The sequence below is a fragment of the Thunnus maccoyii genome, chromosome 19 (genome assembly GCF_910596095.1).
Source record: "Thunnus maccoyii chromosome 19, fThuMac1.1, whole genome shotgun sequence".
In the NCBI taxonomy this organism is placed as follows: Eukaryota; Metazoa; Chordata; class Actinopteri; order Scombriformes; family Scombridae; genus Thunnus; species Thunnus maccoyii.
Genome location: NC_056551.1, coordinates 7306908 through 7334341, shown reverse-complemented (window position 1 = coordinate 7334341; position 27434 = coordinate 7306908). Strand labels below are relative to the sequence as shown.

At 39.1% G+C, this 27434-nt stretch overlaps 1 protein-coding gene across 1 annotated transcript in view; it reads left to right on the top strand.

Moving 5' to 3' along the window:
• Positions 1-1295: 1295 nt before the first annotated feature.
• The window catches only part of si:ch211-127i16.2 (probable flavin-containing monoamine oxidase A), a 61374-nt gene continuing 35235 nt past the window's right edge, over positions 1296-27434 (top strand). Inside the window, exons 1-8 of the mRNA XM_042396045.1 lie at positions 1296-1413; positions 1550-1637; positions 2930-3110; positions 4173-4287; positions 5068-5225; positions 6452-6541; positions 13771-13855; positions 20451-20551. Of these exons, the coding sequence (XP_042251979.1) occupies positions 1296-1413; positions 1550-1637; positions 2930-3110; positions 4173-4287; positions 5068-5225; positions 6452-6541; positions 13771-13855; positions 20451-20551 (936 nt within the window). The remainder of the gene's footprint in view (positions 1414-1549; positions 1638-2929; positions 3111-4172; positions 4288-5067; positions 5226-6451; positions 6542-13770; positions 13856-20450; positions 20552-27434) is intronic.

Genomic DNA, 27434 nt, shown 5'->3' with positions numbered 1-27434 from the left:
CTGAGTAAAAAATACAGCATGTGAGATTCATTTGCATGTTATCATTGCAATTACAGGTAGTGCAAGAAGCTAATTACTAGCTACTGAGCTAGCAAGTTCACCGGCTGCAAACTAAAAATAAAACACATAAAAAGAGTTACACCATTCACTTAATCTTGGTTCATAATTACCAACAAACTCATAAAAATATCTGTAACCACTGTGCAACATGAGTTTTTGGTTATAGCCTAAGTAGTTGGACGCTATCTACACCTACGTGCCAAGTTTGGCTTCTCTGGCATTTTTATTTTGTGAGCTAGAGCTTTTGTGGAGACAAAAAACAAGAAAATATAAAATCCAAACAAATACATCAGGGAGTTTCACGTTCATGTACAAGTCCTAGACAGATTAAACATACAAGTACTCACTCGTTCCACCAACCCTTGTTGGCATGAATTTTGTGTAACTCTGTTACACAAAATCTTAAAGACATTTTCAAAAAATAAATTAATCAGTTCTTAAGACATGAATCTGAATATCCTTGCCATTTTGTAAACACTTGGGAGAAATTGAACCAACCAAATGAAACTCAAGGTGGCAGTTCTTGTTTCATAACATAGACCACACAATTAGAGAGAATGCTGTGGTGCCCCTGACGAGATTTGTTTTTTGTCCATTTGACATTTCATTTAACAGTTTTTGTGGCATGTATTGCCCTGGTTTCTGTATGCTTTATATATATGCTTTGTCCAACTGCTGACCACACACACTCTTTTCAAAACATCTTGCTTCTTCCAGACTTGTCTTGGAGCTAAATTTGTTAAACAGACAGTGTCGTCCAATACGGCCTTCAGTTCAAGCAGACTTAAATTCAAAAGTATGTGCAGCTGTGACAGCATAATAATTTGAAATATAAAAACACTTAACCCTAAAATTACTACTCATACTGGTGTTAATAACTTAAATACTACTATTATTATATTAACATTCTGAACAATTGCATTCTTTTTTTTAAACACAGTGTTACAAATGCACAAGACTTTACATCTGATAATGCCTCAGCTGTTCAAAAAATCAAAAGCTTCTTCTGGCTTTTATTGCTGGAATTTACACAACTGATTCTCTGCCAAGTAGGTCACAAGCTCAGTTGTTCCCAGTTCCAAAGTGCACTATTATGAAAGCAGCCCGTGCTTTGCAGATAAGCTAATTGATACGCAGAAGAAAAGGGAATACAAGTTGGATTTCTGTTTCTGACTCCACGGTTTATTGACATACGCAAAGTTGGCACAGGAAATCGTAGTCACTTGAGCTTCAGTATGACTGCAGAAATTTGGAATGTTATTATTGTTGGCGCTGGACTATCTGGACTGAGTGCAGCTCATTTGCTCAGAAAAAGGGATCCCAATTTGAGAATACTAATACTGGAAGGAAAAGGTTTGTAAAATTTTATCATGATTGACATCAGTTGGTAACCTCAAATGGTGCACCATTTTCTACAGGATTCTTTTAGTTCAGTGATTATGAAAAAGAGGTATTGATCTGACTAAATCATGTATGGTTTGCCATGCAGATCGGGTGGGAGGTCGCACAGTGTCCACTGAAATACCAGCAGCCAATGGTGTTGATCGCTGGGACTTTGGAGGGCAGTGGGTAGGCAGGTAATGTTGATCAAAAACTATGGGAATAAAACAGAGAAGGTATCCAAAACAATGCAAGCACAAGTAACATTTCAAGAAGTCACTCCAGTTGAGATCACATCACTATTTATTATTATTCTAAGATTATTCTAATGTATAATTGTCTTACATGCTCTTTCTAGTTGACAAGAACAGAAACAGAAGAACAGTTTTCTTACGATTGTGATTTGCTGTTTTGTTTATGATACTGAAAAGCATTTAATTGAAATGCAGCAGAGTTACACTGTTGATGATTCTGGAGAGAGCTGCTATAATTGAAAGTCAGTCAGAGACATTTTACCCTTTTCCATTATGTATAATACTGTAATATGTAATACTGCAGAATACCTTCAAGGAAATCATTAGGTCTTGTAATGTCAGAGCAGGCAGAAAATTTAGACTGCTGCTAGACTTGTGAGCTTTGTCCACATGATCATTGTGAGAAATTCACTTCTTGACGGGTGGCCCAGAGGTGCAGTGGTTAGAACTCTCACCAGAGACAAACTGTTTTTGGGTTCAAACCTGCCAGCGGGATGTGAGCTGGGATTGGCTCCAGCCCCCAGCGACCTTGCAAAGAAAAAGTGATGTAAATGATTTATAGATCACTCACTGACCTCTTTGAGACATGGGCTGGAGATTTTGAGTTTTTAGAATATTAATGTCAGTCATACAAACAATTAAGGTGCCCATTTATCAGAAAATCCTTGAATAAGTAAAATAACTGACAATAAAATAACTTAATTGTAAAAATTTAATTGTAAAACAATAGAATAGGGAAGTATATTGTCCTATGTTACTTTTAATTTTTCAGAATGTCACAAGAGGCTCAGTCTTCCTTACAGAATTTTAAGGTTCTTGTCTTTGTCAGCCTGTGTAATATATCTATTGAGAAATTTTGGTTACAACACTTCAAATACCTACATATCCAGGAGCTGTCTAGCTAGCAGGCCACAATCCTAACTACATTGTTGGCAAAAGAACAGCTCAAATGAGAAGAGAAAGAGAAACTGTCAAGTGTATTGTTCAAGAGCACGTTAATGAGGGCAGAGTATCTCTAAGGTGCTTCAAGTCCACTTTTTACCAGTATTCAAGGACTTTTCCAGTTGTTTGAGGACTCACTCAAGAGATGTTGTATTTTCCAGCCTACTTTTCTACATTTAGTATAAATGCAGTTATGAGTCTGTATCAGCTGAAAGTATAATGACCCTAAATCCTGAAACACTGTAAATATAAGCACCATAAAGCTCTAAAAAGCAGCCTCCTTTCTCTTTCAGCACCCAAGTGCACATCTTGGAGCTCATAAAGGAGCTGGGCTTGGAGACCTTCCCACAATTCAATACTGGAAAGAAGGTGCACCACATGGGTGGGCCTGGTGCCAAAGTTCGCACCTACAGAACCAGTATCCCTGCTCTGTCCCCAGTGGTGTTAATGGACCTCACCCATCTCTTGTGGAAGGTAAAGCAGTAGACAACATAGCAACACAGCAATATTCTCTAAATAGGACTATGTTCAGTCAGAGCAATCCTCTCATCCTTAGAAATGCCAATAACGTAGAGGACAGATATAATTCTTAGAATGCTGAGGAGTGGTTTAATTAATTTATTGTTGACTTTGCATGTGTACCAAGACACAATGACTAACTGATAGATGATAGATGATATACAGTATATACACTCACCAAGCACTTTATTAGAACACCTGTGCAATCTAATGCACTCCAATACAACAGCTCTGCCATAAATTCCACTTTTATGAAGCTTAATCATTTTCAGTTTTTGTTGACATTGTCAGAAAGGTGATAATTCTACTTTATGTTTATTATTGAGGTCGTAGTGGGTGGTCATGGTGTACTGGAGTGCATTATATTGAAAAGTGTTACTAATATTTTGTCCACCCTATTAACAGACATGAGGAGGGCAAAATACCAGGAACACTTTTCAATATAATGCACTCCAGTACACCATGACCACCCACTATGACCCCAATAATAAACATAAAGTAGAATTATCACCTTTCTGACAATGTCAATAAAAACTGAAATAATATAAGCTTCGTAAAAATGGAAATTATGGCAGAGCTGTGGTATTGGATTGCATTAGATGCTCCTAATAAAGTGCTTGGTGAGTGTATGTCAGCAAATATACTGTATTATGAGGCCAGTTTTTGTAATCATTCTTTTTGATCAGCTTTATTGTCCAATATCCTAACCATGCTGGGAATCAAAAAATATATCCCAAATGGATCTGGTAATGGTATTACACAATAATAATGCAGTGTGGCTTTGGATTGATTGGAGAGTAAATGTACCACACAGAAAAGTACCACACAATTCACTGTCCTGGACAAATGGTTAGAGTAGCAGTGGGAAGTAGAAAACATGAGGAAAAACGAAATGGCATAATCATATTTGGCGCCTACAACTATTCTTTTGTTGTTATCTGTAACAATTGAATGCTTTTGGTTCAAAGTGGAACCTTATCATGTGTGGGTGTGTTGTGGTGATTGTACTTTGCACAGATTGACAGATTGTGCGCCACAGTATGTGTCCAGGATCCTTCGAGGACTCCCAATGCTGTTGAATTGGACAGCATGACCCTGCACTCATTCATTGAGCGACATGCTTGGACTACAGGTCAGAGTTAAAAGTATTGCCACTTCTATCTTCCTGAAGTGAACATGTTGTGTTCCTTCTACAAATTGCAAATTGCAATTGCAAGGACGCTTCAATAGATAAAAGTTGAAGTCCACAGTCACGGTCAAGTACATGTAAGAATGTCATGTTAACATTTGCTGATGTGCAAATTGGCAGTAAATGCAAAGCTGAGGCTGATGAAAACATTTGCAGGTATTTAGCCTTCAACCAAAGTTTTGGATAAACTGAAAATTTGACCTGATGATGGCACTAGATAAAAAGTCAGGAGGTTATTAGGATTTATCCTCTGAGAATCTTGGATGTCATATTTCATGATAGTCCATCCAATATTTGTGAGGATATTTCAGTGTGGATGGAATGCTGCTATTGTTTTGTTGTTGGTATGTGAAATGTCTAAGTTTTATGCCTTGATTTTATGCACATAAAATAAAACATTGCAGGACCAGATTTATTGACTGCAGACTAAAAAGTCATCCACATTTGACACAAGACTATTACAGACATTGTTATCATCTATTCAGTTGTCTTTTTCTCTAGTACACCCTGTCTGTGGATTATAGACTGGCTAACAATGGTAGACCTTCATGTGACAGAGCAAACAACAGTTTTTTTCACAATGTACTGTACAGTGGTTTGCTATGTGATGGGATACAACTTTGCAGAATGCTGTCATTGCAGGGAGGAATGATATGAATGAATGGATATTATCACTATATGTGTGAGAGCTATAGTATGTATTCATTTATCCCTTTCTGCCAGAACTAAAAGAGGAGATTGGACTGTGTAGCCGGTCTGTCTTTGGCATGGAGCCATCCCAAATGTCCTTCCTTTTCTTCCTCGTGTATGCTGCAGCAGCTGGAGGGCTATTGCCTCTGCTGGAGAGTACTCCTGGTACTGCTCAGGAGCTCAAGATTAAGGTACACAGTTCATATCCTTCCCCAGACTGCATATTGTTGATTCAAGTGCTTTTTCAAAACTGGAGACCACAGTAGGTTTCTTTTCTACTTTCATAGAACTTAGCATCCAGCCCCTCAGCACATTCTGTACATCTCATTCAAGCCCTGTCCCATCGAACACATTGCCTTTCATTGCCCTTGAAGTGTCATTGATTGAGACTGTTTAAACGCTTTGAGCTGTGGTCTTGTAATGGGTTTTTCTATTTTTCTATGTGTCCCCTCAGCATGACAGTTCCACTGTTCTATGTTTGTGCTACTGCTTTTGAACCTTTTCTGCCCTCACAGTAGTATAGATAGTATAGTATATAAAAACACCATCAAGATTAAGGGACACTCAAGGCCTTAAAGAAAATGGCAACAAGGTGTTTGTAGTTTAAAATTTTGTCTTAGCATATTTCCTCCACTTTTTTTATCTGCAGCAATTTAGTTATTATTGCTTTCTCGCCATTTCCTGATTTTTGAATTATTATGAGCAGCACTGTGAGCATGACAACACCACAGATGCAGGAAAAGCAGCATCAAATATAATTGGAATAGGCCTGCTTTTTTTTACTTGTATATGATGAAAGAGTCAAGAGCCTGTAGTATTTTATCTGTTTTGAATTTTGAATATATGTTCATCTTTTATGTGTACTTGTACTTGTATATACAAGTCAGTACTCATTTAGTTGTGGACTGTACGGTACAGTATCTCTCATTAATACTTTACACTAGAGCTTACATTCAGATCTTATTTTGTTGTGTGTAATTTGTTTAAAAACAAATCTTTTATACCCACTTTTCTAACATACAGTATGATTTCTTCTATTAAAAAAGTCTTTGAATAATTTGCCGTTTTTCTGCATATCGGAAGAAAGTAGCTCCCATTCAAAACTGTTGACAGACAACTCTATGAATTATACAGGAGAAACTGGACATTTTTCCTGGAAAGTGATGTTGTTGATGAGATTTTCAAATGTAAATTCTAACTGCCTGAGCACCACGATGTTGGCAGAAGTCTCAGAGGCAGATACATAAAAATCATGGCAAATATAATTATCTGCATGGCTAGCTAGACACCACTGTGAGTTTGTTGTTATGTAATTTGGGTAGAGTGACCCTTTAACTTCAAGCATTCTGCCCATCCAGGGAAGGGTCATCTATGGGTTTTGAACCCACCTTGAACTGTAATATCTGTCTCTCCACAGGGAGGCACCCAACAGCTTTCAGAGTGTCTGGCAGACCGTGTTGGGTGGAAGAATGTCCGGCTGGGTTCTGCTGTGACCGCCATATGGCAGGTAGAGTACAGTAACAGCTCACTCAGGGATTGATGAGGCACGACATGGAGATAACAGCTTCCTCAGTGGGGAAACAGGCCGTCTCCTGTGAAGGCACTGTCTGTTCCGCCTGACTGTCTTCCTTATCCACAGCTGAGAGGCCAAGGAGGTTCCATGCACCCTTAACCCAGTGCTCCTCATCAATATAGTTCATTTCTACTGTTTGTGTATCTATTTATGTAGTTGTTCATTGTGAGAGGATACAATACTACTTTTGATTACTGGATGATAAAACATTAAATGTGATTGTTGGATTAGACTATAGAATACTGGATTGGATTCTGACAGTAAGGAGACTGACATTTGACTCCTTATGCATTTTCTAATATGCTAAAGTACAGCTGAAACAATTAGTCGCTTGATCAATCAGTCAATCGGCAGGAAATTATTGGCAGCATTTTTGATAATACATTTACTGTTTATGTAATTTATCAAGCAAAAATACCTAGAATTAACAGGTTGCAGCCTCTTCAGTATGATGGTTTGTCGCTTTTCTAGTACCTTTTCTAGTCTAGCAGTGGCTTTGGGTTTTGGACTTCGGACTTTTGGTGGGAAATGGACTCTGGGGAATTGCGAGGGACATTTCTCAGTATTTTCAGAGACCTTATATACTAAATACTTCATCGATTAATAAATTTAAAGAAAATATAATCGAATAAATCAATATAACAAAATTAAAATAAATTATAAAATAATTGGGGGTTTTTGCAGTCCTATAGTTCTCCCAAGTATACTACAGTAATATTAAGAATGACAAAAGGATGGGAATGAAGAAGACATTTAATTTCTATGCCCACTTATAATGTATAAAATCACAGGAGGCTGTAGCTTATCCCAGACAAACACATTCACACTGACATTCACAATTACGAACAATTTATGGCTTGATCCCACCGGGCGTGGCTGCTTCGCGTTCTGGCTGCAATGCAGTTGCCATAGCTGATCGTGGCCACTCTAGTCAATGCTTGTGATCCCACCAGATGTGCCGCAGCGTATTTCAGAAGTGTCTCAGAAGTGGAAGTGGTAGTTCAAGGTAGGCTTCATAGGGAGTCCGCTGCAGCACCTGGGCAACGATGGATCCCCAATACCTCCAGTTACTTAAGATGAGATTGAGCAAGCATGGCGGCGTGGCTCAAAGTGAATGGTTGAGGTGGTGAATTTGGAGCATCTGAGGAAACCAAAAAAGCAAGCAAGAGCATGGAGTTTGAGCAACATGAAGATTGCCGTATCCGGAGCAGATGGTGTGGATGCAGACTGACAGCAAGTCGGCAGTAAGAGGAAGGCAGCGAGGATTTTTAGCTGGCTCTTGATGTATGAATCCTTCACGGAGTGAAGTTATCTGAGGATGGCTGGAGGCCTGGCCTGGACCTTCGGTTATGAGTTTGGAGAAGAAACTGATGCCACTAAGAAACTTTGATGGCATGTTTTTTAATAGCCATCACGGAATGGGCATAGGTAACGAAACAAGTCAAGGTGATGAGATCAAACGACTGAAAGGTTATGTTAGATGGTCATGAAAGTAATGGAAACTTTTCCAAGCTGTGCAGTAGGGTGAGAGGGTTGAGGGTGATAGGCTATTGATGATGGAGTTCTGGGAGTAGATGATCAGGGGTATTACGGGCAACGGCAAGGATTTACAAGTTGAATATCAGTGCTGAATATGGAGGAACTGGAGTAGGGAAGGTAACTGCATGAAGGGCCGAGCTTCTGAACTTCTGAAACTAGAAACAGGAAAGAGAGCCAGAGATGGCGTTGGAGTGACTGGGAACATGAGCTGCAAACTGTCTCATGTGGGTGAGTCAATTGGTCGTCATAAAAGAAAGTGATCCTGTTCCAGTTGGCAAGAAGGTTGAGCCACAGACAGAGTTCGGCACGGCTTGAACTGTCCAATGGAAGAGTGATGGGATGGAAGAAGTGATAGATAGCAAGTGAGAGATCGAGGCTTGCTCTTGGGGAATGACATGTATGGTGAAGGTGGCCTGGGAGAGAGAAGAGATCAGAAGGCTGCTTTGGTTGAGCTTTTCGTCTGGGAGTGAAGCCTGAAATAGATTTGTCTCAAGAGTGATTGAGATTGATTGATTGATGAGGAACTCTACACGCGGGAGAAGGGATGTGAAGGGGCCCTCTGTTTTCTCTGCAGACAATGGAACCCCGAGGTCAGAGAAAACTGAAGTCAAAATGACCAGGCCGGAAGTGGTTGGTGATGAGGGAGGGGAAATGATGAGGAAATCGTCCAAGAGATGGGTGAGGAACAGAATCGTATGGTTGTTAGACAGGATCCAGCAGAGGGCTTCTGACAGGGTGTCAAAGAGTTTAGGGTTGCTTTTGCAACTGAAAGTGAGCCTAACAGTGAAGTAATATGCACCTCACCAGCAGATGCCGAAAAATTGCCAGAAGTCAGGGTGGATACGGAGAACTTTGAAAGTGCTGGCGATGTCTTTTAAGAGCCGCAACCATTTGCTAGTGAGTTTGATGAGGGCAATGGCATGGTTGATGGTAGCGTAGTGAAATGAGAAATCTTTGCTCGGACTCAGGCTATTAATGCTGGGGATGGTACTGCCCTGGGGTGCTGAAAGATCGATAATAATAATTCTTTCCAGAGTATTTCCTGGTTGCTATACTGAGGGGCTGATGCAGAGGTTAGAAAAAGGAGGATGAGCAAATGGGCCAATCATGAAGCCTTCTTTAACTTCCTCTGTGAGCAGGCGGTCTACTGACTCTGGTTCATTTATGGCTGACTGTAGATTTTTGCATTCAAAAGAGATGGATTGTTGTGCGAAAATTCCAGGGTGGAAACCTTCTTTGAATTCATTTACAAGGAACTTAACAAAAGCTGGATCAGGGTGGTTACGAAGTGGTGCTGCTAAAGCAGGGATGTCAATAGGAGGTGATAGATGCTTACCTAGCTTCTGTGAAGTGGGGTTGTGTGGGAATGCAGGGTGGGCGTGGCCACCACCGCAGAAGGAGCAGGACATGGAGGAAGTGGCACTGGGACATGTATCTGGCACTGTTGAAGCTGTTGCATATGGTGTGACATCCTTTGTGCATGATGGGTCTGCCTTTTTTATGTATGCCGTTGGTTATGGGAAAGATGACAGATGGGGCAGATGATGCTGGCTATGGAGGTATGGGTGCTGGTGAGGCCGCTGACGACAAATGAGAGAAAGCTGAAGCTCTTGTTTCGTTTTGATGTAGCTCAGCGTGGGTGGGAATGGAGCAGGAAGAGGCTGCGTGAGACGGGGTGCCACATAGGGAGCATGTAAAGGCTGCAGGGGCAGCCAAGATATGACAATAAATTTCTGTGTCAAGTGTGCCCCAGTATGTGGCCTCATTGAAGCTGAAGCCACCGGTGGTTCAGACCAAACAGCATCCTATGAAGATTCTTGAGTAATCTTGCAAATCCAGCTGCAGTGATAGACAGATGGTTCATCCAATCACCTACCAAGTATTTTTTGAAAGTGCCTGCCCTTTTCCAAACAGTTTCCAAGGACGACTTCTCCAGATGGTTTGTTACACAGAACCATCTGGCACATCAGGTTAGCACTGGGGGTTCTTACTACACAGACCTATAATACAGAGAAAAACTTGTTAAATTGTAAATTGTTAGTGGTTTTAAAAAAGTGACGGTGTGAATTTGTTTGAAAATGCCTCTTGACTTTTGCTATTTAGTAAAAATATTTATTTTTCTACATCTAAATTTTGTAATATTTCCATAGAGACTTTAGAAATTTGAACAGTAATTTACTATATTTGTTAAAAACTTTGTATATTAAAAGTTTCTTAAGCTTGCGGTCAGTGATTTCTTGTCTGTGAAATTTGTAGCTTAACTCAACTCCAACAGCCAGTCTCTGCTTGGGTGCTATGGCAGCTCTGTAATTAGTTGATTGTCTGGTCAGTTCAGGGCCAATGAGGGACAGAAGTTCATCCATCTGCTCTGCACTCATCCGAAAATATTGATGATAGTGTTGGCTGTCCAGCCTCAGCTCAGCCACAAGGACCCCACTGCTGCTGCAGTCTGCCTGACTGACAGCAGAAATTTACTGAAGAAAAAATAGTTTGCATCTCAACTCCAGGGTAAGAAATCAGCAGTGTTTGTATTTATTGATTCGTTGATACAGTTAATAAGTTCAACACATATACAGTGGGATATTTGTGTGATGTAAACAGCTGCCTGCACAGATTATGCTTTACCAAATGCGTCAGAAATAAACTCAGTGTAAAAAATCACAGCAAGTCTATGTGAGACTGTCTCGGATTCAGTGTGGATTGATATATTTAATAATATGGAAGTGTATCTGTTCTGTGAGAAAACAATTTCTATGTGAATTGGCCACAACCTCTCTGTCTCCAGTTCACCAGCCCTTCCCCACCATTCAACAGGTGCTGGACACAGGAGACTGTCATGTCCTGGCACAGACCACTGCTCTGATGACTTCCCCCTGTACTGTGTATGAGCACAAACGCCCCCTGCTGATTGGCTGGAATAATGTTGTGTGGCTCGCTCCAAGCCATCTTGTTTGTTTTCCATTTACAGACCCAGGGCTGTGTATGAACACTTTTTTTTCAGTGCACACACAGAATGGAAAGCTAATGGATTGTGAGGAGATATTCACTGAATTTGGCAAAAAGTGTATTGAACAATCTTTCTCCAGAAACATTGACTCGACCTTTAAAACAGAAAAAAAAGAAACCATTTAACTACGTAGCCTACTTGCCCATGGTAGAAGCACAGAAATCAAGGAAAAATTAACAAAATCTGAGCAACTCAATAAAATCAGGCATGCAAAATGCTCCACTTCTGAAACACTCCCAGTGGGGTATGAAGCCGTGTAGAGGACAGAACAAAACTGCATCGCAGACACAACGTCATAAAGCCGTGCCAGGTGGAAAAGATGGGTAACGGTCAATTCACATAGAAGCCGTTTTTAGAAGCATTTCTGACGGCCGTCACTGGTGTGTCTCATGGAACAGATATGTTTTCATTTTATTAAATATATCAATCCACACTTAATAAGAGACACACGTGAGCGATGCGTGTCTCACAGAGACACCCTGCGTTCTTTTACGCTCCAAGTCTATTTCTGTCACATTTAGTGAAGTGTCATCTGGACAGACAGCTGTTTAAATCACACAGATATCCTGCTCTATATGTGTTTTGAACTTATTAACGGTATCTACATTGATTGATCAAGGCTCCCAGTCCCCTCACTGGCTAAGGTGGGTGGGGAAATAAAATCAATGAACTGTTGATTTCTTCCTGAGGAGCTGACATTAAAACTATTTTGGTTCAGTAAATTTCAGCTGTCAGTCAGCCTGGTGAAGGCAGGTTAGCCGCTGGTCAGGAGCTGCTGCTGACAGGTGGCCGGTTCTGTGGACAGAGATGCTGAACACAGGTCAGAGCCAGTGTGGACTGAATGGATAGAACGTGCTTACATGTTGCTCATGTCGTGCTTCCTATGTGGATTCCCAGTAACGGCCAAAATTCACCAGGCACAGATGCAATGCGTCATCTCATGCGGTTTTTTACCTGCTACAAAGACTCGGCATGTGGTTGCGTGCCAGCCATTGAGTTTTGCCAAGTGATAATGCAGTTGGTTATATAGGGTTTGGAAGCATAGGCTAAACTGAATTAATTAACTAGATTGTTTAAACTACAGGATAATGGATACACATCGATTTGATTGATTTATTTTAATGTACGATATAAAAAACCCCCACAAGGTTGCAATGCTGCGTCTCATTGACTCTGGTACTATAAGGTATTTATTTTAATCATTTTAAAGAGATTGTACTTGTTTTTTACACATTTCAATGTAGTTTTACCTGTTGGAGGGCTGCATAGCTGCGTGTGGAGAAAAAGAAAACAGACCAACTGTGTAAAAATAGAGATCAGCCGCGATGCCTCCGCAGGTGCATGCAGCTTCCATGGTCAGTGTAGAGGCTTCAGTTGATTATAATGGACGTGCTCTGCTGCAGCCATGCTGCGGAAGACATGTTGCACTACGTCTGTGCCTGGTGTATTTTGGCCATAAGATGCACCAGAGCACTCAGATAAAACTCACACAGGTACTGGGAGAACATGAAAACTTCACACAGAGAGGCCCAAAGCGCCAGGTTGGCTTCTAGCTGTAAGGCAATAGTGCTGCCTAAACACTAACCATAATATGTAAAATCATTATCAAAATATAAATAAACATAAGTGCTTTTTAAGATGCTTATATTCGGATTGCTTGAGACTTTGGTGGTTCAGGGAGATATGAACTCCTAAGTACAGACAGGCTTGTTAATGCCTTTTAAGTCAAAAGAAAATGTTTTCAATAATCCTACAGTTATTAGGGAGCCAGTACAGAGAGCTAAATATATAGTAAATTTAATTCCTAATTTTCAGCATCCAAAAATATCTAGTTGTCTCAGAACATTGCACAGTAATGTTCTGTGGTGGGAGAGTTTTAATTATCACCAGAGGCTTAAGTTTAGTGGAAATACATGTGATAACAAAAGAGCAAGCACACGGGAGCTCTGCAACTGTAAGGGCAAGAGTGTCTGCAGCGAGTCAAAATCAGTGATATACAGTAGAGCATCTTACCATCACATAATCTTTTAACCACCTTTTAAAGTTTATTTTGCCTTGTCATTTGCCTAATATCTCCTTCTCTTTTCAGATTGTCACAACTGACATCCATAAAAATGCAAATCACAATGTCATAGAAATAAATCATTTTAGTTTATAAAACCTCATTTATAAATGATCTCTCAAGAAATTATTATTCCTTGAACACTGCAGCATGTCTGGATATGTATGACAATTAATGATGCTTGTCATGGACTGATTCTTTCAAAGACCAAGGTTTCTGTATAGACAACAAAACAGGTCTGCATAGCCTTAATTGAATGCAGAAATGCAAATTTGGCTAAAAACGCTATAATAGCCAGTATTATTTAAAATATGCACAGACCATTATTAACATATTAAAAGATGGAGTCAGCTACTGGAAAGTAATAATGACTCCAGTTAAGTTAATTAAATACAGTTTGGTCATTCTGTATTTGAAATAAATTGTACCCAAAAATCATCCAGCAAAATGCACTTTTAAACAGCTCAACCATACCAAACAAGATGTACTGTACCAACAAATCTGTGCAACTTGCTTATTAAATAAAGCTGTATTTCTGTTTATATGTTTCAACAGGATGATGAGTGGGCCAGGGTGAAGACCACAACCGACACTTTCTTGTGCAGAGCTGTGATTGTCACCTGCCCCCCTCATTTGGCAGGTCAGTATCACTCTCACTGTTGCAGAAGGCAAATATCCTCTTCTCTCACCACGTCTGTCAGATGTGGCAAACTGTGCATCCATGCAGATAAATCTTTGATTTTCCTAAATCTGTTTGGCTTTGGGGTGTGGTAGTAACTTTGGCTGAAGTAAAGTCTGTCTAAGGTTGGGCCCTAGGCTGAAGAATTTCCTGGATTGGATTTTGAACCAGAGCAAGAGTTAAGGCCAAAACTTTAACTGGGGGCTAATGTGAGATTCGTTATGGTCGGAAGTGGGAAGTTGAAAGTGGCAAACACGTCATTACCGACCTCCCTGTAATCGAGCTACCAAGGAGAGAAAAATATGGACCCCTGAAGTATTGTGTTTTTTTTGGCTGCTCACACGAACCAGAAAGTTTTAATTGAACAAACTAACATAGCATTTAAAAACAAGCCATGTTGAAAATCAAACTTCCAAGTCTTTTTAATTAACAGCATACATTACTGCAAACATAATATATCTACTTTTGACTGTGTGGCCAGCCATGTGCATTTGACATCATGTTGTGAAAGGGAGTTTAAGAAAACATGTCCAACTCTTGAGTAGAATCTTTTTTTTTCCTGGTCAGAAAAAAAGAAATCCTGCATTCCAACTTCTAATGAACTTCAGGGCAAAACATAGTTGACCTTGGAGTTGGGATTGGCTGGTGCTTTTCACATGTAGGTCACATACTGTACTAAGACTTGAGTCCGTGCTGGTTGATGGTGAAACTGGAGTCAGGGCTGGTTTTTGCCAGGTTTGGAAGATGCTGAAGCTGAATCTGGAGCTTGGGCTTACTCTGGGTCTGTGCCTGCTTGTATTAAGCTGGCAACAGATCTGTCACTCAAAGCCTCATACTCAGAGCTATGGACCATGGCCAGGATTCTTAATGAGACAGGTTTGAGAGCAGTGTTGAATTATGCAGCATGGATTGCTCTGGCTTGGATGCCACAGTGCCACGCTTTGGCCTTAAATCAGTGTGGGGAGGTTGACAGGGACTCTCAAAAGCCAAAGTCAGGTCAGTGATTGAGATTTCACCTCTCCCAAAAGGAGTTGGGGATAAATTAAAGAGAGGATTGCTGCTTGAAGTCATCTGTGTGACATTTTTCGTTTTAATTATCGGATAGTGGGTAAATCTAAGCAGCTTCTCAGTTCGTGGGGGAGTGAATGAGAGAGCGTAACACAGATAGTGGGAATATTGATAATGACTCAAGATAATTCCAAGCCTCTCTTGGACAGTAGAGTTGTAAAGCATTTACAGTATTAATAGCCACTCACATTTGGCTTTTCACTTACAGATGCTTGTTTCTGACATTCCTAATTAATTCTCAAGTCACTTGCTTTTGAGTGAATTAATGGATAAATTAATGAACGAAGTAATAAATGAATACTCTCTGGGTCCAGGAGGTGCTTGGCATCCAAAGACACCTACAGCTGCATTCATGAACACAAACGCAAATGCTGGATATGAGCTGTGTGTCCCCTAATATATCACGTTTGGCCTGTTCTTGGCTCCTGGATTTATCTCCCCATTCATCCATCCATCTTTTATAATGAGTTCCGTCAGTTTTTTTTTTCATCCTTTTTTGTTACCACTTCTCTCACTCACCTCAATGATTTATGAACTGTTTGTTTTCACTGCAAATAAGATTGCTATGCATGAAAAGGACTTGGAAATGAGAATTTTGGGATGTGTGACTTGACTTTTATGTTATGGGTTGACTTTTGAAAGTGTGGTTGAAGTATGTGCATGTTTTAATTGGTAAATAGGTTTTCATGTATATTCATTCTAAGACTGCATAACAAAAACAATTCTAATTAAGCTTTCACAGCATGCAGTTGGAGTATAATGCAATTAGATGTACAGTCTAACATTCAGCTACAGTTACAGAGACAGCTCTGCAGTTACTAAATTAGCATTTTGTTTCAATGTTTTTTCTGTCTCACTTTATCATGTAGGGAGTCTCTGGCAGAGCAGGCTAACTGGCTGTGTGTGTCCATGTGGGCATGTGGGCATGTGTGTGGGTCCTTATTGTTGAGTGGGTGAACCTAAAGTTCTTGACTTGCGAAAACTGTACCTCACTAAAGGGGGATAGAATATGATTGCACCTGAACTTGACAGGCAGCCGAGCAACACTATATCTGATGTTGTCATCTATCATCTTATGTTTACACTAGTAGAAAACAGGTGAGCACTACATTAGCATCAGTTTGCTAACTGACACTGTGGGAGCCAGGATTCTAGGCCAGTGCTAGCTGCTGTGCTGTGAATGAAACTAATGGAGCTTAATTTAGAGATTAGACATGAAGTGGGAGCTGAGATGATTGTGAAGATAACTAACACAATGTGATTTTTATCTTGCTGAGTTTAAACTGTGGAAATGAATTTATCTATCTCTCCTGATGAGCAATATTGTGAGTGTTGATGAGCAGACGAAAATAGTAAATGTGGTTTTGCAAAGTTTTGTTCACCAATGGAAAATATTAAACTCCCAAAAGGACATACTGTGGTCAATTCTCTCTTCTAAAGGTCTTGTCATTTCTGTGTAGAGCATGATGATGATGGGGCCTCAATTTAAGCTGAGATATACTCTATAGTTTATTGTCCAATCTAAATCTTTTAAGATCAACATATAACAAACTTTTTTTGCCATGGATCCTTTAATGTGGGTATCAAGACATTTCATAACATTAAAATTTGTGTTCTCTGGTGGACAGGGTGACACTATTTCTAAATTATCTAAAACATATTTTCGGCATTTATGCACTGCAACCTCTGGCCAACATATGAACTGATCTAATGTATCTCTGATAGGCCAAAATTGGTTCTACTCATTAAGAGAGTTAAAACACTTAAAAACTTGATTTAAAATCGTAATAATTTCTCTGTATTATTGAAGATGTGTCTAGATTTATGTCAATTAAAACAGAAGTTTGAAACTAAATCCCTACCACAAATGAAAAGACACTCTAAAGCTCATCTGCTTCATTGGGACTGTGTGGTTTGGTTTGATCAGATTTGGCTGGCGGTGGTGTCTGTCTGGCAGCATAAGCCAACAAGACATCAAATTAAACACATAACACAACTCTTCTACAATATACCATGCTTTATTCCCTGAGTATTTCTCCTGTACTGACATTATGTAGCAATGTTTGGGGTATAAAGCATGGTGTATCAGAGAAGTGTTATGAAATTAGTTCTCATTTTGATGGACTCACAGTGGTCTGCACCTGTGTGTGTTTTCAGTGTCTGAGATGGTAGAATAAGCAAACAACCCAGCAACTGTGAGATTTTTTGTCTAATTCCAATATTGCTAAACTCTGATTAGTGTACAAATGTTTGATGTCACCTTTTTCCAACACAGCCCTGCCTACTTCAAACTAATGAGAAGAGAACAGAACACGAACACAGAAATCTCTCATTTGAAATAACCAGTGCTTTTTTAACTTTAGAAGATAATATTTGGTTCATGAAGGATCCCATCACTTTTAATAAGATGCTGATTAAGAGCCTTTAAGGCTCTTTAAATGAATAATCAAAATTAAATGCATCTTCTGTTTGTAGTCCAACAGCTATACTTAGTTGGGTATTTATTCAAAGAAGATTAAAGGACACCCATAATAAACCACAGCTAAATTAACTTCTAAACTAATGAGGGCAATTTTAGCCAAAAGGGTCATTCTCCTTGCGTCTATTTTTGTCAAGGCCAACAGCAGACACTTATAAGTAATGCCAGAACTACAGTGTGTGTATGGAGAGATGGGGGGGAGGGGTTCTGCTGCTACTGCTGAGGCTTCAATTTCAATAAGTATCAAGGGGCTGCCTATGTAATTCAATAAAAGATCTGTGATGTAAGGTGCCCATAGATACAGGACTCCATCTTTAACATTTGGATTAAGTGGTTGCTGAATAGTGCTGCCTATCTCTGATGGCTTTATAGATTTATGACAGTGAGGGCTGCTATTTTTTTAATGGCATCCATCTGTCGTTATTGCCTCATTTTTTTGGAATTGGCCCTCCATGGATACCTAATGGTATCAAGGGTTCTTAACTTACTTTGTTTTCATCAAAACATTGACTCATTGGAGTCAAAGAACATTAAGTCTAATGGGAGGGCTTTTTCTCTTTTCACATGGACAACACACCTAGCAAGACATCTTCTTCTCCACAAAAGATTGTTATGTCATATTGGCTTTTCAGGATGAAAGAGATGACCCAATTTCATAGCTTGCACAGGCACAGTCATGAACTTTAGTTCGCCCTAGCTTTAGCTATTTTTGTAGCTTCTTTGCGCTCTTTATAAATTGTCATTTGGAAACTGCATCATCGTCCCTTGATGTTATATCTTGATTTGAGTGGCTTTTCATGTTTCACTTTCCTCATCCCTCTGACAGTCAAAGACACTGAAAGTGCCAGTGCGCTATGTTATAAGTTCAGAGTGAGAAAGTAATGGAAATTTGGAAGCCCTTTGCTGAAGGCTACCAAAGATGTGACTCACAGTTTAGTGACAGAGGATATTGAGAAAGCAAGGTCAACATTATCCATGAGTTGTGCATTCACGAAAATGAATTGAGAGCGGATCAAATGCCACAAGATTTTAAAAGGAGAAAGTGAGTTTTAGACAGACAGAAAGAGGATGAACAGGATGAAAGGAACCTATTCACGGAGTCATAAGATGCTCTTGAACTTGCAGCTGTTTTCCAAAGATGACAGATTGATGCAAAATGCAGTCTGATGAGCTGTCAAATGAGAGCTCTTCAGATAATGGAACGGATGAGGATTGTGACAGCATCCTTTAGAGGAAACCTGCTGTACTCCTCCACCTCTGGCCCAAGACCTGCACCTTTCATCCTCTGGTCAAACTATAAAGCAGGGACCCTTTGACTCAGTGGTTATCTATGTTTAGCATTATAGAGATATATACTGCATAGTTCTAAATAAAACTAACTCTAAATATCCTCAAAGGTCTAATAAATATAAATAATTTTAACTGTTATAGTCAATGTAATGGAGTTTTGATAAACTTTTCTTAACACTATTGTATCCCTAAGTGTATATTACATGGCAATGTCCAATTACTGATGACACTGGCATCACCAAAGTCATTTTGGAAATATGCTTTAAAAATGCAAATGTGCTACACTCCCACTGACCTTGTCAACTTCTTAAGTAAATAATAATAATAAACTTGATTATTTTTTGAATATCTGCCATTTTTCCTGGTAACCAAAGCCAAAATAATGTGTTCCTCCTTTATGTGTGTTTGTGTGCAGTTTGCAGGTATGTCAACCCAACAGCAAACACTGGACTGCTGTCAAGCTAATATTAAGCAGCTTTTTCATTTCTATTGACAGACAGGAAATCCTCACTATTTATTCTGTGGAGATGCCAACTCGTATAGTGGATAAGGTTTGTAATTTAGGCCACCTTATCAGAAGGTGCCAAAAGTGAGGCACCTTCAAAAGTACACGTCTGGAAATTGCTGGATGCCAGAAAGAATGCATGACAATTACCTTCTTCTGTAACTGCTGCAATATGCTGCCCCTATTCATCAGCTAGCCACCTTTTAAGCACACTGTACCAGATTTGTGTGCTTAATGTTATTTAGTTATATAAACTGCCATCCCATAGAAACTTTATTTACGTCATCTTGATTTAACTGTGATGCTGAGTTGTGATGAAGTTCCACAAAAGTGTCACAGCAGATTTGTACATGTAAGAGTGAATGACGGTACTGTCACTCTAGAGCACTTGAGTGTTCAAAAGATGTCAGAATATGTCTCATTTAACCATCAACAATTTAACATCTGACTGACAAATAATGAGGTGGAAGGCATTTCCTGCTATCAACTTAGCTGGCTTTGGTGTCAAAACAAGTGGCATTATGGATATGACACCACTTGACAGGTCTTATGTCATGTGTACAGTGCTGTCATTTGGACATCTAAGTGACCATGTCAAATTAGTTTGGAGCCACTTATCATGTCACTGTTTTTCAATTTTACTACTTCAGGCTCATCAATTTTGTTTAGCATTGAGGGCATTATTTTGAGGTTGCTGACAGGCTCTTGACAGTTTCTAAATAATGTTTCACATCTTCCATGGGTTCATTCGTTAAAAGCCTGGCTTTTGGCCAGGTGTTGCTTCACTTGCCAGAGCAAGCACAGAAACAGTCTCTTCTCTTCTCTGCATGCCTGACACACACTACCTCATGCACTACCTAACCGTACTGATGAAGTTATTCGACTGATCTCACATCAGAGAAATGGAGCTTTTGCAGATGTAAGTGCTGCGATTAGAGCTCTGGAGCACAGCAACAGCCAACAGTAGCATTAGGTCATGGGGATTTCTTTGCAAGGCCATTAATGCTAGTCAATGATTCAAAATAAAACCATCCTGATTAATAGTGTGTTATCCGTTTTATTTCCCTCTTTTACTCTGTCTATAAATTAAAGCATGCAATTGTCCTATATTTTATATACGAACTACACCAGGTGAGACCAGGAAAGTGAATTACTGCTACTAAAAACAACATGCTGTTTTTAGGATTCATGGCGTACTCTTGTTTTCCCACCAGCAAAGATTCACTACCAGCCACCCCTGCCCAGCCAGAGAGCATTCCTTACCCAGAACATGCCTGTGGGCCACATGATAAAATTCATTATAACCTACCAGACGGTGAGTAAGATCAAACACAACTGAACCAACATGTATACGAAAAATGTTATGAAGATATAAACACATAAACATTCAGTTGTTGCAGCTTTTAGATTTTTTTTTTTTTCCCCAAGAGGGTTTATGTTTGCTCTAAATAATATTATAGATGTCACATGCATGTAGAAAAACATTGATTTAGTTTATGAAGTGGGTTAGTTATGGTGGATTATTGAATTGGTCATGCTTGCAAGGATGTTATGAGAAGCCATTTTAGTTTCTGGTACACAGAAAACAGCATATGTAAGGGGTTGAATTCCAGACTCCATATAGTTGAAAAAAAAGTTTTCATGTTTGTCAAATTTGATATTTTACTGTTGAAATACAGGGGCCACTTTCATAAAAGCAATTTGTAAGCACTGCTTACAAGCAGATCTTGCTGTTGTCAACGTCACACTTCACAAATGATTGTCACCTACAAATTGCAGGTGTTACAAATCACAACTTGCAAATCACATAGTTAGTGAAATGGGACCCTGAATATTCCATCAAAATCTACATCAAAATACCAAACAAATTTTAGTTTTCAGCCTTTCATAATGAGAATTATTTGAATTTATATTTTCAATGTGCAATGTTTTCTTTTATGTAAATTGCAAAATGTTTACCAGCAGTAGCATCAGCAGAGGTGAGGGAAAATTGTCCCCAAATGCTGTATGTATTTGTTTACCTATTTCATAAAACAGAAAGCCTGTAGCAGACAGCAGCCGACGCATTTGGCACACGTTCTTTATAGATCTGAATACTTTGTACAAAAGCTTCTAGCAAATGAAATTTGATTTGCTTAATCTTCTTCATTTTGCACTTTACAACCACACAATTAATTAACAGAATGCTTGTGCACCTTGTTAGTAGATTAAATTTGTCTACTGTAATGAACACAAAATCATTAGTGCTCATGCGAACATTTATTAGATTTGTGCCTAAATGGTGCCTTGCCAAGATGCATTTGGATCCTGATAAACACATATGGAAATATTGGTCACTGATGTAGGCTAAGTTTATTTGATAGTCTCCCTCCCATGTGTTTGTCAGTTAGTAGTCTTGTGATATGATTGGACAGCTTACTTTTTCTAACTACTGAAGAAAATGATATGATTTTCTGCAAAGTGAAAAACTGGGGGCAGTGCTCATGTGACTGACACATGTAGTGCTTTCACATTAAAATAGCATGGTGAACATGAAAGGCATGTATGGCGGAGGGTGTGTACATTTCTTTGACACGTGGCAGGGAATGATGGAAGGAAATGCAGAGAATATACATAAATCAGACTTAACTGAGAACAGCAACTGAGGGTCAGAAACATAAAGATACTAACAGAGCACTGCACTGATAAGTAAAGCAAAATTAAATTAAGACTGAGCCAAGACTGAGCCAAGACTGACAAGAGCGAAGAGCTTCAATACTGATGCAGACTATCAGATGTGGTTGTGCACAGATGAAACAGATGAAAGGTAAAGTCATACAGTCTATCGCTATGTTCACATTGGAGGCCTTAATGCTCAATTCAGATTTTTTTGTCAGATCCGATCTTTTTGTGTTGATGGTTCACATTCATGTTTGTAAGTGACAGGTATCCAGCTACATTGTGAACACCACTGAGGTCCTAATCTGCCACACATGTGCAGATTTACCTGAAATGTGAGCCGCATGCGTACAAGAATAACAACATAATGTCATTTGTGTAACTGTCCAATAGAATAGAGATAGAATAAAATAGAAAATAAATAGAGGCTTCTCCATAAATGTGCAACAAATGTGAAACTTCCTCATCTCTCCATTGACCCCCGTCATTTTTGTTGTCCTCCTCCATGTTTATTTTTACTGGGGTTTGAGGTGCTGACACTGAATGGTGGCACAATATGCACATATGCAGAGAAGTGAAAAACCACATGGATTCCCATCTGACCATTCTGACAGCAGCTGTATAGACAGAGATTGGATAGGAATCAGATCTAGGACCACATATGCAAGTGGTCCAGATCTGATATGAAAAAATCTGATTTGGTTTGTTCACACTAAATCAGATCTGAGTCACTTCAACAACTTCAGCCAAAAGCCACTTCAGCAAGTGAGGTGATCATTGCCTAATCTGCCATTATGTCACCTTACGACCTGAGTGGATATGATACACTGACTTAGGCTGAATCTAAATATCTGGACTTCCCCCACTTGTAGACTCGCAAACTTTACAAGTGAATACCTGTGAAGTCCGAAATGCCTGTCCAAATCCACAATCTCTCCAGTCTGCAAGCAGTCTACAGCGCATGTGGACATCCAGAGACTCTGATCCAAGTGCAGACCTCACCCATAATCAAACTACTTTTAAGTCAGACATAATTTAGATATATACAGTGACACAAATATATATTATTACTTTTATATTATATATGTATACAGTATATATAAAAGAAGTTTTGATATTGAACACAAACTGCAAGTGTGAATTCTGTTCTGCACTGGTCATATCACTGACAGCTGCTGAGGTCTGAGGTCCCATCACATTGCATACAGTCAAAGGTCTGACCTTCCTGTTCACTTGAATGAGAAAGTGTGTCCAAACTTTTGACTGGTACTGTATTTTATCCACTCACAGCCAAGTGCTCTTGCAGACTTGACGTAATGCATGTGACATATATCTCAATACACGTGACTGAGGTTTGCAAGAACCAAGTCTGCAAGTCTATTAGGTGAACATTTGTATTCAGCCTTTAACGGTGCTCACACCATCCTCGACAAGTGCCTCACTATTGCTGTTGTGTGGTTTTACATTGAAAATTCACATACTTATTGCTAACAAAATTGCTGCTCTCTAAAGCCACAAAACAATGAAGTCTTCCCCATGATACCTCTATCTTACTCTTACTGATTCTGATTCTCACTGAGTCTGATTCTTTCTGTTGTTGCAGGCATCTTAGGCTGTGGACCCATTTGATTTCTGTATTTCATGTGTTTTACCTTACTTTGACATTTCTTACTTAAATACTGCATCATCATTTTTGAGTAGTTTATAAAGATACATAGTGAAAATATTCTAAAGGTGGATGACTTTCATATTTGTTTCAAACCCATTAAGCATGCAATCATAAGGTGAAATAGCAACCCCATTCCCTCTTATCTTAACCATGTTAAAGATAATTAGGGTTATCTGTCTGAATACATTGATTAGCAATCAAGTCTGGTTTCAGCTAGTCCTGCCTACTGCATTCCTTTCAAACCTTGGCCCTTGCCATCAATTCAAAGTGTCAGTATACTGTGTAAAGTATCCCACTGGTCATGGTCAAAAGCTACCTGTAAGAACATTATTGAGCAACAAGTCCACTGAACTGCAGTCCTCTCACCTAGGCCAAAGTCCCTTGAGATATACTTTTAGGATCTGAGAAAAGCTGTTCATGCTTGAAAAACCACAAATGTCACTGAGTGGAAGCAGTTCTGCATGAAAGTATGGGCCAAATACCTCAACAGTGTGCTGAGAGACTGCCCAATTTCTACAGGAAACATCGGGTTGGAGTTATTGCTGTTTATTCAGCCTAAGGGGACAATAAAGATTTTACACAGGGCTATTGGATGTTTCCTTCTTTAATAAATAATGTAAAATTATTGTGATGTGCTGATTTTATTATAAATTTAATTTATTACACAAGACCTGTCTATTCACATGAGGTCTCTAACATGAAGAGACCTCTCTGAGAAAAATATCAAAATCAGTCAAGTCCAGATTTACTAAAGTTCTATTAATTTGATAATTTTTTACAACTTAGTTGCTTGCAAAAGCTTTGACACTTAGTTGCATCCGAGGCTATGTACTCACTGGATGCAACACAGCTTAGCTGCTAATTCCAGACAAGTTGTCAGGATGTGCACATTGGCAGAGTTACATGACATTGCTACCCATGTTTAACTTCCCTCCCTTGAACTAAAGCCATTGATGATCTAGATCAAGTTGTTGAAAAAGACAAATATTCACGCTTGTGTAAATTGCACAAGGTGATGTGAGATGCCCTCTGTCAAAACAACATCCAGTGGTCATCTAGTGGTATAAGATTTAAGATTCCACAATCTCCCAGGCCCTTTCTTTATTAACACTGTGGTGATAACACCTGCATTTCCCTGAAAAAAACAGCAGTCATCATAAGGGGCCATACTATGTGCCAAATCTTTACACCACATGTTTTGTCACAATATTTTGGGGTAGTTGATTTTGTAAATTGCTAGTGAATTTGAGTGTATCACCACTCAGGTCCTTCTAAAGTTTAGAGGAAGGGAAATGGCATGCAATTCACTCATCCTTTTAGCTGAGGTTAAAGCAAGCGGCAACTCTTTTTTGATTGAAAACAGCTTGAGAGGGAAGTGCAGAACGCATACAAACAGCTCCTTTAAAAGGACATCAAGAACAACCATCAATTCCCACTGAAGGGAGGAGAAGAGTGTGTATAGCTGTGCACACAGCCATCTTACTCCCTGTCAGAAACATTTCAGACAAGATTCGTTAAAAACTGACCTCTCGCTAAAACCCATGACCAGAGGAAATCACTGACGCACTTTGATAGCAGATGGTGGCAGACATCTCTCTAGTAGATGATATAAAAAAAACAGCAACACTGAGCTGACTGAGCAGTTCACTGGAACACTCTTGTCACATCATTTGCGCAAGCCCAAGGATTTTGCATTTTCAGCATAAATAGTTGAGTCTGCATTCCTGCCTTGCATTATCTGCTCCACAGTGCGGAGCAATTCTAGAAGCACCAGCTTGTCCCTCTCAAGATACAAGTCCTTAGAGGCAGCCTCAGGCTTGGGATCACATCTGTCTCTTCACTTACCTGTGACAACGCTCCCCAGTGTTGCGTAATTTGCCAAGGCAATGCCTGCAGCAGCTGAATCATCTCTACATAATATAGAGCTTATGTTAAGTCTGGACATAAAAGAATGAAAATCAGCAACTTTTGTCAGGTTTGTCTAGGAGCTGAGGACTCAGAGGGGGGTGAGAAAAGCCTGAAGCTGCCTTTTTGTGCATGGAGTGTGGGCTAATCTGTCACATCCCAAGGGTGGATTGTTGTCGGGGTGTGAGGTTAAAAATGGCAGCAGGTGTCCTGCCTCGAGGTGAAAAGATCTATGTATGCCCACCTGAACAAGGCCTAACTTTAATAATGTTGTCATTATGGCCAGGGAGGTAACTAAGGGGGCCGAGACTTGGGCAGGATCCTAACTGATGGTGTTTGCAGAACTACCACCTTCTCCAGCATGATGTGCATCTGTATTGCCAGGAACCAAAACGAAACAAAACAATCAAGTGTTACAGGACAGTGATTCAGAAAGAGCCATGGTACAAATTCTCAAGTAGCTGACCTTGTACAAGGTAAATGAGATAGAGCGCTAAACAGGAGGGGTTTTTTTTGTTTGCTTGTTGTCGTTTTCTTAAAAATAATTATTAAAGTAAGAAACAGCTGGAAGTAGACAAGTGCATAAGAAATACCATGAACATTTTTTTCCTCCAGAGGGGCCCTCATTGCTTATTTATTTTTTATTTTTTTTCATTGCCTAATTATTTATTTATTTTAGGGAGATATACTCATCACTTTTATATCATGTATTAACTTATTTCTTTATTAATTAATTAATATGTTATTTTAAAAATATAATACTGACCAATGTCTTACATACTGCTGTGGATCTGGCTCTAATGAAACAATTTGAAATGAATATAGGGATGGAGAACCTCATGTGATACTTCAGTGATTGATGATTTTGTTTGTTTGTTTTGATTAGAATGCATGAATTGTGTGCCCTTCTTATTCATAAAGCAATACTTAGAGTGCAAGTACAGTGCAATGTAAACAGAGAGTTTTTTTTTTACTTGTATGTGGTTGCTGTAGTTTAGCTGTTCTTTTGTTGTCTCAGCAAAATGTTTTCTACACCTCAATGGTCATTTATCAGGTCAAGTCAATATTTAGTTAGGGTATAAAAAGAATGAGCAAAACAAGAAATGCATGTAACAGGCATAAATTAATGTATAACAATAGTTTCAGACACACAATTACTGTTCGTAATGTTACACAGGCACAGAGTGAATCTGCATAGACAGATACATGTGCGCACATTCAAATATATACACATCCAGGTGTATGCATGAATATGCAAATGTAAACACACAAGTATATGCACATACATACAAAATGTTATTGTAAAAGTTAGCAGAAGTGATACAAAGATTGACGATTTAATTCACCCATTATTGTAACATCTAAGTTAGTCACAAAATAAATACAGAGCATTAATAAAAAATGTTACAAAGTGAAGTATCATTTGGTCTGTACTCAAAACATCGTGTACTGCCCAAAAGCCTTTGTTGCAGGTACATTAGAGTTACTTATTATTACATGAGGCAGCAAGATTGTCAGCAAGCCACACATAGCGTGGGCAGGAGAGCCAAATGCTTATTATTTTATGAGACATTTGTATTACATTTGTAGTTCTCATGCCATCTTAGGAACTACAGTAGAATGGTCTTGACATTAGATGTTAAAATAATAAAATCTGCCATATGAAATGCATTCAAATCAACTATGTTGATAAATAAAATATGAAAAAGATATACTTTGCATTTATATACTACTGCACATAATTTAGTCCCATTTTATATAGCTCTCATAAAAGATTATACTGTATGTTTATACTCAATGTTTTTTATTTGGCAGTTTAGTACGAGTGATCCTAATAATGCAAAATCTAGTAGTTAAGGAGAAAAACATCAAACGTTGGTTTGAAATTCATATCAAATTACTATATATGATAAGTCTGTGAAGATCAGGTCATGGTGTATCCAGAAGGGCTAAGTCAACTTGACTT